This window comes from Callithrix jacchus, chromosome 7, assembly GCF_049354715.1.
Source record: "Callithrix jacchus isolate 240 chromosome 7, calJac240_pri, whole genome shotgun sequence".
NCBI lineage: Eukaryota > Metazoa > Chordata > Mammalia > Primates > Cebidae > Callithrix > Callithrix jacchus.
The window spans coordinates 103,155,302-103,167,976 of NC_133508.1; the positions used below are offsets into that span (position 1 = coordinate 103,155,302).

The window sequence follows — 12,675 nt, forward strand, 5'->3', positions numbered from 1 at the left end:
AGTGGCATTTTAAGGTCAGGGACTATATGTATTCATCTTTGTATTATCCACAGCATCTAGCACATCTCTGTCACATGTTGGGCTCTCAATCTTTTGTTGATGTTGTTGTTGAGAAATCAGATGAAAAGAAGTGATTTTCATGATGGATGGAAATGGGGGTTTTGGATCATGAATGCAAATTAATTTTTTAAACTCTCATTGAAAGTTGGTAATATTAATTGAGATCCTAGAGTGGCTGTTAGAAGGTGGCATTTAGAAGATCTAAGTTAGAGTATGAGCAGATACCCAGCAAATATTTAGTAAATGAATTGAACGTGTTTCAGCCATACTTGCCTTTTACATATTTGTGGATCTTCTGTGGTTCATCTTAGGAGAGGGCAAAAATTCCCTAATCCATCCTGAACCTCCTCTAATGCCATCTTCACTTTGGCACAGTGATAACTCAGAGATGAAAACTCTCAAACGTTGACAAAGCTAGCAATACCAGGTTATTAATATATGTAAATACAGGGCTTTTTTGTTCTTTTCCCTTTGTTTAAGATGAAACATAAAATGGCTGAAACCAACTATAAGAGATTAATCAGTGGTTACTTTTTTTAGACTAGGAAAAGTAATTCAATGCTTTAAAACTTTCCTACTTAGTATTTACTGCAGGGAAATTCACTAACAAATTAATTAAGGCATTATTTATACAAGGAGAAACATGGGATTAGTTTGTCACTTTCTCTCTGTTGTTATTGTCGAAAATTAGCATCAAGCTCAGCAAATTGAATACTAATAATTTTTCTTTTTTTGTCACCAAGTGTATTGATTTCAAGTTTGTGCCCTATTAGTAATTTAGAAAGAACATATTTTACAGTAGAAATTGGTTTAAGTGGTTGTTCAGGAGACATGTTTTACTCCAAGCAGCATTTAGCCTTGCTACTTTGCCATGTGATGATTATTTAAAAGGATGCCATTATCTCTTTGTTATGTGTTGTTCTCTCAGGCTAAGCTAATGGTTTAAGTTCATATTAATTCCTAGCACTTTACAATGTTTATCTCAAAATCCTTGATACTTCTTATTTAATTGAAAAAAAAAACCGGATTATTCTCTCTAAGCAATGCTTCCCTCTAAATATTGAGCAACTTTACAAAGAAAATGACCTTTCTTATTACATATACATTTTTTCCTCAAATTTACTTGCTCTTTATTGTTTGCATCATACAATTTCAAAAATTTTTAGGAGGAAGCACATTTGTCTCTGTTTATCTCTATCATATTAAAATCAGAAAACAGCAATAACTGAGTTCAATAGTCCTGAATTTCTGAAAGTGTGATGAAAGCAGTAGATGCAAACTGAAGGGGGAAGTCTAATATTTTGTGTATCAAATTCTGGATATGTTTATCTAATTGTTGAGTCTTGAGTGTTGTTTTTTATAGTTTGTATATATTTCTGCTAGTTTTCTGGAATTTCATTAGCTTTATAAAGTTTATGGATAATTATATTCCAATCCTCCGTTTGACAATTGAGGAAACCGAAGTCCCAGAGCTAAGTGGATAGCTACAGCTAGTAGGGGCTGGGAGTGGAGAGAGCAGTTGAGGCTCTGCCTTGTCTGGTATGTCTTTCTTCAGTTCATAGTGCATTAGATGCTAGCACAAACCAGAAAACCTTCCTTTTCTTGAACTAAACCTTAATGTTAGTTGTAAAAGTTAAGATCTCATGATCTAGTTTTGAGGTTCTTAGACATTTAAACTTTATCAATTGATAAAACTTCCAAAGAATTAGGTGACTGACACACAATGGCCAATTTCTAGTTTTCTCAGTTCAGAACATTAAGAAACAAAGCAAAGATACACCAATGCCTCATTATATTATCATTTCGTAAATGGACATTTTCTCATCTAAAAGGATGATGAGTAGGACTTTTCCGGTTAAGCTAGAAAGGGCAACTATAACCCAAAACAGTGAATTAAAAGCCATCAAACTAGTTCACATTCTATACACAGGTATTAGAGGATGAAAGTGAAAAGGGATCAGCAAGGCAACTCAAAGATTAGTTAATTGCAAGAAGCAGCTACCATTCCTAGTGATGAGGAAAAAAAGTGGAAGATGGTGTTAGGAGGGTCAAGGAATGCAAAGTAGGGGTCACCTCTGGAAAACCTGTGACCAGCAAGCATCCACTCTGAAGCTAATGAAAAGATGTCAGAATCTCAAATGGCTGGTTTTGGGTCTGCCAAGCGGGAGTGCCCAATTTGTCCGTTTTCCGGGAAGAATAAAGAGGGTCTTTCTCCAACTCTCTTGTAGTCTTCTACCAGTGATTTCTGCTGCCAGCAGCTAAAGGAAGCCACCTAGAAAGAGAACCTGTTAAATGTAGTTTGACTCACACTGCAGAATTTAGAATGACTGGCTTAGGGCTGAAAGACATTGGTAAATAGCTGACAGTATCTTTTCTCTCCATGATCACTTATGCAGAAGAATTTTTGCTTTTTTGAGAAGGAGAAAGGGAACTGGAGAGATATAGCAGGGAACAGAGAAGAAATAGCAGCAAAACAGCTTATCCATTTAGGTGTATCTATACATTTGTATACTTACGTTTAGTATATACATTTAGTATGACAAGCATGCTTCAGCTTATTCTGGATCAAGTGGACATTGCAGCTTGAGCCATCATGCCATTATTCCAGTAAGAGAGTAGACTATTGAGCAAGGGACCTTACCAACTACAGTTTCAATGTGTACCAATGCGGGTGGAATTGAGGAGACTAGAAAAGTTATTTCTTCCCAGTGTGAAGCTCCTACTGCCCCTTTAGAGGAAGAGCCTCATCTCAACACCTGCCTTAGAGAAGGCATCGAAGTAAGTTTGATTCTACCAGAGAAGCAGAGACACTCAAAAAAAGGACTGCAATTAAATGCCTAGTTAAGTAAGAAGATTTTTCTTTTTTGTCATTAATTCTTCTACACTGCCACAATATGGAAAGAGCTAGAACCTGAAGATAAAAGCAGGGAGGGGGAATAAAAGCATAGACCACTCTCTCTTCCCACTCCAAGTCCCAGACATTGGCCACTGAATTAAAGCAGTTATAGGATGGGAGTTATGAAATCAATCTGAATTGTTGTTAAGGAGGAGAGAGTAGATTTGATATTGCATATGGAAAACAGCTACTGGAGAAAAAATGAAGACTAGTTCATATCTGTGTTCTACTGAGTTTGGAATGTTCAATAAATTAGTTGCATAAAAATAGAATACATCATCTCCAAAATAAAAGATAATTTTTAAATTGGGAAAAAGTCATATTTTCTTAAAACTCAAAATACTACTTTTGTTTTTATCATTTATGCATGGTTTTGTCTAGCATGTGTCCATGATATAGAATTTTAAAATAATTATCATTATTCATTGAAATTCTTTTCAGCCATGTATCACTAATACTGATAGCTCTAACCCATGAAAGGTGAAATGACCTTTCCTCATTTTAGCCTTTAAATATCTGTGGAGAAAGGGGAAAGAGGAAATGGTGCAATTATTTAAAGAATATTACAATCTGAATATAACAGAATATTATGAAGGACTAATATAAATTTAAAAACATCTTTTAAGTGGTGAAATATAAAACCACAGGGAAAACTGTGGAACATATATCATAAATGGAATTTGCCATCACATTTGTTACCTTATAAATTCTTAGAAATACTTTGCTTTAATGAAACATATGGTGTTTTATTTATTCAGAAGCAAATTTTATAAGGGACAGTAATCTTAGATTAAGAGAACCTGACCTGTCTTCTCACTTACAACATTTGCCTTAAATATGAGGCATTTAAAAATGTCAGTGTCTTTTAAAATTACTTCTTTTTGTCCTTACAATAGCAGGGAGCATGGCTCCAGGAAACTGATCAACTTAACTTATATTACCAACATCAGGAAAAAAATGATATAAAAATCATTTCACTTAGTTCCACCTTGAAAAGATGTAAATAAGACCCAATCAGCTGTATAGTGATAGGTTAATAGTCTTGGTTTTAGAACAAGAATGTTCTGGTCTTAACCAGTAGAGTGGATGCCTTTGGGCAGGTTTCATTACTGTTCTGAAGACATGATTCCCTCCCTTGTCTTGATACTTGTGCCTAGCTCATTTGGTTGGTTGCTTTTATGACATAATTGAAATCACATATGTAGAGTGCTTAAAATGGCTCAATGTAAATCCTCCATCTCTCTTAGCCTAACAAAAGGCAGCAGAGGTTCCTGAAAAGAATCTCCATTGTCACCTGTGAATGAGGATGCAAAACTATTTTTGCCTTACAAAAACAGCTTGAGATAATGCTTGCTAACCATTTCTCGGAGTATCAAAACCAATCTAGATCTTCAAGGAGATTTTACTCATTTATTCTTTGAATAATTACTTACTGAGACTTGCTTGTGTTATCACTGTGCTAGGAACTGAGGGGGAGATATTTAACAATTACATTCTGACTATCGTAAAGTTTTGGAGCTAAGTCTGTATTAGTCAGGGTCCCAGTAGGAAACAGATTATTCTCTTAAAGAGGATGAAAGAGAGTTTAATGGAGGTACTGTTCACAAAGGGTATGGACAGTGTTGAGGATAACCCATAAGGACTATGAAACACCAGGAGGCTAGCAACAATGGGAAGCTGCTTCCAGTTCTACAGCTGAAGAGAGAGGCCTGCAGGATCTGTGATCTCAAGTAGAACATTTTAGCCAAGGTTATACTATGGCCAGCAGAGAGGGACCCCTCTTTCCTCCTGCCCTCTGATATTTTGCAACTGCCTTCATTGGCTGAATATACCCAAGAGCCAGAGGGCTAGACAATCCCTGAGGACCAGCCACCCAGGGCACAGACCAGCATGGAGAAGGGCCAAGAGTGTATCTGAAGGGGCAGATGAGGAATATCCAGAAAATAATCTATATTTCTTGCTTTTTGTGTCTTAGATATTGACTTTTTTCCCTAAATACAAAATAATATATTTTTATTGTAGAACATTTGGAAAACTTGTGATCCTTGTAACTTGTGATCCAGCTTTTTCCTAGCCAGGACATGTTTCTGGTGGAAGGCACATGAATTTATACAGTAAACTCTCATACTCAAAGGATCATAGAACAAATTTATTTCCATGGCTAAAACCTTACAGAAATACTCTTGCTTCTCAAAAGTTCTCCTGATGTTACCCTGGAACATTCTGTCTCTCTGCCTGTTGTAAGCGTCCTCATGATAGCATCTTTCTACATGTATTACACTCTTGGCATTCCTTTTTATATTTTTGAACATCATATTGTTCTACATTGTCTCCACTAAACAAATTCAACTCATTTAGAAAACCTTCTATAACCCTTATTTTATTATTATCATTATTCTATCATCATCATTTCATGTAGCATCTTTATATTTTTTATATGCTCACAACTTTACAGTTATAATTATTGAGTATATATAGTTTTATAACCAGCATTTAAAACAAATTTAAATCTTGCTTTTCTTAAATTTAAGAGTTTGAACTTTTTTTTCAAGTTTAACCATACCTATAGAGGCCCTTAATATTGACTATAACCCTGGTAAGATAACTCTGTTACTTGTCTACTTTTGCTGGGTTTCAAGCAGCCTTCGAGTAAAAGCCTTTAAATTCTGCCTACTGCTATTTGGTCAGCATTAGAGGAACACCGTAGTTTGGTGTATGCTGAGGAAATTCTTGGTATATTGAATCAAATACCTGAAAAGCTCATTGGGTTCTCTCCCTGGAGCACTTATAAAGGCAAAATTTCTCCCTTCCCCCATTCTCTTATCTACTTTGTCAGTTTCGCTGCCAACTCCTGCATAATGTAGTCAAATTATGTGTTAGAAATTCAACCCTGGTTTCCTGGGTGATTGTACAATGTCACTACTTAGTATTCCTAGTCACATAGCTACAATTTCATCATGCTCTTAATCTATATATATCTTCATGTTAGAAAACCAGACTTTTTTTTTTTTTGAGACGAAGTTTCACTCTTTGTTGCCCAGGTTGGAGTGCAGTGGCAATATCTCAGCTCACTGCAACCTCTGCCTCCCGGGTTCAAGCCATTCTCCTGTTTCAGCCTTTGGAGTAGCTGGGATTACAGGAGCCCACCAGCATGCCTGGCTAATGTTTGTATTTTTAGTAGAGATGGGGTTTCACCATGTTGGCCAGGCTGGTCTCGAACTCCTGACCTCAGGTGGTCTGCCTGCCTTGGCCTCCCAAAGTGTTGGGATTACTGCGCCAGGTCAGAAGCAGACTTTTTTTTTTTTTTTTCAGATAAGGCATGCATTAAGGTTTAAATGGACACAGTGAAAAAATATATAGGAGTCTTTGAGCTCAGCAACAGTACAGGACATTTTTGGTACTAAGACCTGAAACTATCATATGGACTAATATTTCTTGGATTTTGTATTTTTTATACTACATGTTTTTCGGTTAAATTCTGCAAACACACAGTTCTTTGCATTGCCTTGTAGTCCATTGTATGACAATTTTATTTTCTTTAAATTTATTTTAGGTGTAGGGGGTATATGTGCAGGTTTGTTGAATGGATATATTGGGTAATGCTGAGGTTTGGGCTTCCAGTGAACCCATCACCAAAATAGTGAACACAGTACCCAAGAGATACTATTTCACCTTGTTCCCCTTTCTTACCCTCTCCCTTTGAGTCTTCAAAAACCAGTGACTACTTTTCCTTTGGTTTGCACAAACAGAGTGCATCCTTAAATTTTGGTAGTGTTATTGACGTTCTTTGTTTTTACAGTGACTTCCAGTGAGCTACACAAAGCAAATGTCGTGAACTCCAGCATCTCTATCTCAAAATGGCTAGATATGTTTGACTTAAACCAGGAAATTCAAGCTCTACCTACTGGTTGCTGGAATTTTCTGTGATAAATAGCCTACTAGTTTATGTACTAGATGTATGAGAAGTTTAAACTAGTGGTAAAAATTAAGATTAAGGGTTTTTTAATGTATGTATTTTGTATTGGTTTATTTTTCTTTCTTTACTTTTTTTTTTTTGACAGTATAAAGGAGCCGTATTCTTTAAATTCTGAACTCATCATATTTTAGCTGTGTTACCTTGGTGAAATAATTTGTTCTGACCCCCTGTTCCTTTATTTAAAAAATGATGAAAATAATCTTACAAACTGTTATAAACATTAAATAAAATATTTTATAGGAATGTACTTTGTAAAGTATAAAACATTTGTGTAAAATGCATATTATTTTTATATTTTTCATGATCATTTATTAAATGGGAGCCCAATTGTTACTCATTATTCTTATTCTCTTCTACCAATTTCTTGGATTTTTTATATTAATATTTTGTGAAACTCTTTTCTCAGCATGTCAAATTTAATTGACTTGGTAAATTATGATGTTTGGTTTTGCATGTACATTGTATACATTTCAAATGTTACTTTAGAGAGTATGCCACATATTATTCTTTAAGGACACAGAGCTGTTCTGTTTTGTGTTTTTTTTTCTTCTGTAAGTATTAAAAAGTGTCAGCAAAGCTGTTTTTTCTGTTTTTTCTTCTGTAGGTATTAAAAAGTGTCAGCAAATCTGCATTGAATAACAGACATCCTAAGAGGGGATATTTTCCACCTCTATAATGAAGAAAAGCAGGAGTGTGATGACAGTGACAGCTGATGATGTAAGTTCCAAAAGGTCCTGATCACGTTTGCTTTGTTCAATAAAGAAGTCACTGGATAATTCTATTCAAAGGGCAGATGGGGGTCTTCAACACACCACTCTGTCACTAGGTGTTTCTATGACATGGAATAGCCAGCAGCTGGACCTGGAATTCTGTGAGTTGAACAGCAGGAACGATGCCCTCTTTACATCTTGGAGATGGGCTGCGTTTCACTTTTATGGTTTTCAATCACAGAACCACCAATCTCTAGTTTATGCCCATATCCTCACTCGCAGATAATTCCATTTTCCACACTGTTTGCATTATCAGTTCTCTGATAACTTTCTTCCACACTTTCACCCATGTATGGCTAACCCTTGAAAGTCACTTCCTATGGTGGGGTCTTTGACAACTACTCCTAAGAAGCTTGTGATATACACATCCCCTAGGACTTTGCTACTCAAGTGTGGTCCTTGGATCAGCAGCATTTACATTACCTGGATATTTATTGAGAATGCAGAATCTCAGGCCACACCTCAGGCCTACAAATCAGGCTATATTCTAATGGGATACCAGGGTAAATAGACATGTACTTTATTTGAAAAACCCCGATCTAAATCTTCTGAAGAAGTCTGTAAACTATCTTTTATAGCTTTGGATCTTGATCCTTAATTATCTCTTCGCTTTCAATTAACCAGTCCTCTATTAGTATGTCTTTAATTGTCTTATCTTTACCCAATTACTGTTTGTAATTGAGCTAAAAATTATGATCCACTGATCAGATATGTAAAAGGAAAGAAGGGAGGGAGGGAAAAAGAAAAAACAAGTTATTTTTCCTTGCTTTCTATTATAACCCATTTGTTAAACTCCTGTTTCATAGATGCTCACCCCATGAACCCTGTGGTCCCTTTGCCTCATCCTGCAGCAAAGCCTTTGGCAGGAGTGTTAGAACTAATTCTCAGCTTCCTTCTGTGTTTCTGTAAGACCCACAGTGCAGAGGGAGAGTTAGGTGTGGTGTTTAGGTTCTTGCTTTTAAAATACTCTTCTTTTCCATTGCCATTTCTATTCTTTTGTGTCAAAGAACATAGTTAATGTGTTCTGTTCTGTCACTTGTGGCAGCATTTACTTCTTTTTTTTTCTTCCCTTCCGAGCTCCTGGACCAGAAGGGCATTTTCCTTAAGTTACAGTCTTAAATTCTCAGTAACAACTTTGCTCAGAATATCTAAAAGAAAACTTCTGGAATTTAGAAAACTTTTTTTCTTAAAAAAAAAAAAGAAAAGCTTGGGATTGTCCCTTAATCCTATTTGTATACTCTGTGCTTTAGTATTTTGCTTTTTGGAAGAATAACACTGAGCAATGCATTCCATCTATAAAAGATGGACAAACAATTAGTTCTTTATCATTGCATCCAGGATAATAATCCTGATCCTCCATGAGGGAATGGTAGCCATATTCAAAAGGAGAGGAAGGTTGCCTGCAGGAAACATGCAATGAATATGAACATTAACCCCACCATACTGGATAAATATTACCTAGATTTACTCTGTCTACTATGGTAGCCACTAGCCCCATGTGACTATTAAGCACTAATCTTAATGGAAATTTGCTGTAGGCATTAAATAAATCTTGGATTTTGAATATACAGTACAATACAAAACATTTCATTAATAATTTTTTATAATATTACATGTTGCAATGGTCATATTTTGTATATGCAAGGTTATGTTAAATATGGTATTAAAATACTTTTTACCTGTTTTTTCTTTTTTAATGTAGTACTAGAAAATTTAACATTATACATTTGGCTCTCATTTGTGGCTTGCCCTTTGTTTCTAGTGGACAGTGCTGACCTAGAACTTTTCATTGTGTGACTGAATCTTTCAAGTAGAGTGAAGATGCATTGAATACTTCACATAGAATCACTTCCTTCACAAAAGCAACATGGCAGATTTTATATTTTATATACCATGCCCTTGAAGTAAGTTTTCACTCTTAAGACAGACATATGTTATTATATTCTTATTTCAACTTAGCAAATTTTATTCAGTGATTTAAATATATACCTAATTATTAATTTAATACCTATTGTATGCTAAACACTGTTCTAGGTTCTAGAGATTCAGCAAGAAATAACACAATGTCCTTTTCCCCTTGGAGTTTACATTCCAGAAGGGAGGACAGAAATAAATTCATAAATTATAAAATAATCCGAGCCATGATAGAAGCTATACAGAAAAATGAACTTGGTCAGGGGTGCAAACAATGATTGGTTGGTGAGAATAGGGTATTTATGGGAGGACAATGTGAGGAGATGACATACTGGCAGAGATGACATGCGAGCAGTGAGGGAGTGAGCCCTGTGAAAATATGGGGAAAGAAGATTCTGAATGCAGAGGCCTTTACTGTATGCAAGGTACTATGTTTGGGTCTGTGGAAATACACACATGAATGTGCTGTGTCTCCTGCCTTTATATACTTGCAGTACATAAATAAATTTAATAGGAGGCTTAATGCAATGTATGTATAGGAACAGTATGCGTTTAATGATTTGGATTTGAAAAATAGGTTCCAGAAGTGAGAGGTAAATTAAGTGCTATTAAACTACTGAACACAAGCAATTAATTATGACTAAAGGGATTGCAAGATAGTTTATAGAGAAGGAAGTTACAGGTTTAGGGAAAAGCTGAAAAGGAGAAAATAGGTGAGATGTATCAGGAGATAAGCAAATAAATGAGAAAAAGAGGGAGAAAGAGAATAGCTAATATATACGTTCATATATATATATATACACACATACACACACACAGACTATAGTATATATATGAGTACTCTAGTATAGTTTGGTATATATGTATATGTATATCATATATTCTACATTACATGTATGTATATAGTCTATATATAGTATTATAACCCAAGGACAAATATTTCACTTATAGTTTTGCATTTCTAATCACAGAAATTATATACACAAGTATATTAGAAGATTGTTTCAAAGAAGGGAAAATAGGCAGTAAGAGCAATAACAATTACTTCCAACAACCTAGTCTTGTAATTGATGGTAACTGTCTACAATAAAATGAGATTTTTCAAAGAAGAAATTACTTTTATTAATGTCTCATGGAGTATCATGACATTTAGCCTCGATGGGGACTTAAGTGTCATTTGCTGCTTTCCATAATTTCTATTTCTGATGTCATAAGGCTTGAAACATTCTATCCTGTGGTCCAAATTGAATGTGTACTGAAGCACAGTAGGAAACCTTAAAAATACCTTATTCTATCTTCTCACTCTGAGTTTAACCAGAAGAATTTGAAAAGTAGAGAAAGCTTCAAAAATGACTGAAATAGACAAAACAAAAGAGAAATAACAGCAACAAAACCTAGGCTGCTTAAGCACCAGTAATTTCTCATCTGGACATTTCAATGGTCCCAACTTGCTTGGTTTTGACATGGGGATATGACAAAGAGCTCACTCCTCTCTGCAAACTGATACTTAGGTGCAGGATTTCACATTACCTTTTTCTTTGTGACAACCTTATGAAATTTTATTGGCAAGAATATTGACTTTTAACAAACAGTTATTCAGAAACATGAGGATAATCCAAAACTAGATTGTTTTCTTAGGGATTGTTCATATTTCAGGTGAATTTTGGAATGTATGATGCATTTTAAAGTTGTAATTTCTAGAGGTAACATTCAAATTAATATTTCTTTCCCTAAAATCTTTGAAAATCTAGAAAAAGAAGTTCAAAATCACAAATCAGTAATTGAGAATTGACTAAATTAAATTTTACTTTGAGGTTTTTAGTAATTTTAAGGTAGTATATAAATTATGGGTATGAATTATAGGGTGTAATTATTATTAATTATGAATAAATCTGCATGAGTTAATTAGTGTTTATAAAACAATATTACGTTTTCATCTTGATTTTAATTTTTGAAAGCTATTCCATCATGTTCTTACTTTGTGGAAATGCATTTAATGTTAACTGAGGTCTTCTGGAACAAATCTTTCTAACTTAAAGAATGACTTCAAATTTGAAAATTCAAGCGTGTTTGCAAGTTAGTGTGGGAGATACTTTGTGATAGGCATGACTTTGTTATTTTTCAAATAACAAGTACCAAATAAGTACCCATTAAGGTCACTTACTACAATTAAACCTGGTTGGTAACAGTTCTTTCTTTTTTAAAGGAGAAAAATATTTATTAATCATATTAGGAGGCTAGAATGGTTGGTGGTTTAGCTACATGATATCTTTATTTCTGTTCTTGGGTATAGAGTTTCTTATATTAGAGGTAAAGTATATCGTCAAGTGTAGGAGATCGGTCAGACAAGATTTTGCTTTCCAGATAAACAGGGCTTTCTCTACATGTATCTTCGGAACTAGACTGATTTACAGCTAGAATTCCCAGCCTTTAGTTTGTTCTTAAATCTCTTCAAAAAGGCTTTATGTATTTTGTCTCCTAGTTTGTAATTCTTTTACAAATAAACATATATATTAGTGTTTCCTTTCAGTCTCTAATTTACACGCAGACACACACACACACACACACACACACACCCATGCAGTAAGTGCTAGGCCTACAATGGATTTAATATAATAACTAGTTACTAAACAGTGAAACACTGATGCATTCCAGAATGTTTCAAACTCTGAAAAATTTTAAATTGTTGTCTTCTTCCTGATACTGAATTATGGTTCTACCGAAATTCAAATAAGTAATATTTGAAAACTATAAGTCAAGCACAAGAAAATATAATGATATTCCATTTTCTGGCATGGAGGGTGAGGCTCCTGAAAATTGTCAAGCCTGTTCTTGCCCATATTTCTATTATCAAAATATGTCTTGCGTGGATCAGATAAGTGTAAATCACTAGATTCTGTGTTCTATGAGAAAAGATACTATTCCACTTTTTGCTGTTGTATCCTTCTTAAATAGTACAGTGCAAAATAATAATAGATGTATGTCAAATGTTTGTTGAATTAGCCCAGATAGTTAAACTTGAGTTAATTATTCTTGTATGAACTAGGATAGGGGCTGTG

General features: G+C 34.7%; 1 protein-coding gene across 3 annotated transcripts in view; it reads left to right on the forward strand.

Moving 5' to 3' along the window:
- The window catches only part of PDE4B (phosphodiesterase 4B), a 701,553-nt gene that overhangs the window by 227,586 nt on the left and 461,292 nt on the right, over positions 1–12,675 (forward strand). For all 3 annotated transcript variants that reach the window (XM_054236382.2, XM_035251772.3, XM_002750925.5), the window contains one exon: positions 7,537–7,649. In XM_054236382.2, the coding sequence (XP_054092357.1) occupies positions 7,608–7,649 (42 nt within the window). In that variant the 5' untranslated portion in view covers positions 7,537–7,607. The remainder of the gene's footprint in view (positions 1–7,536; positions 7,650–12,675) is intronic.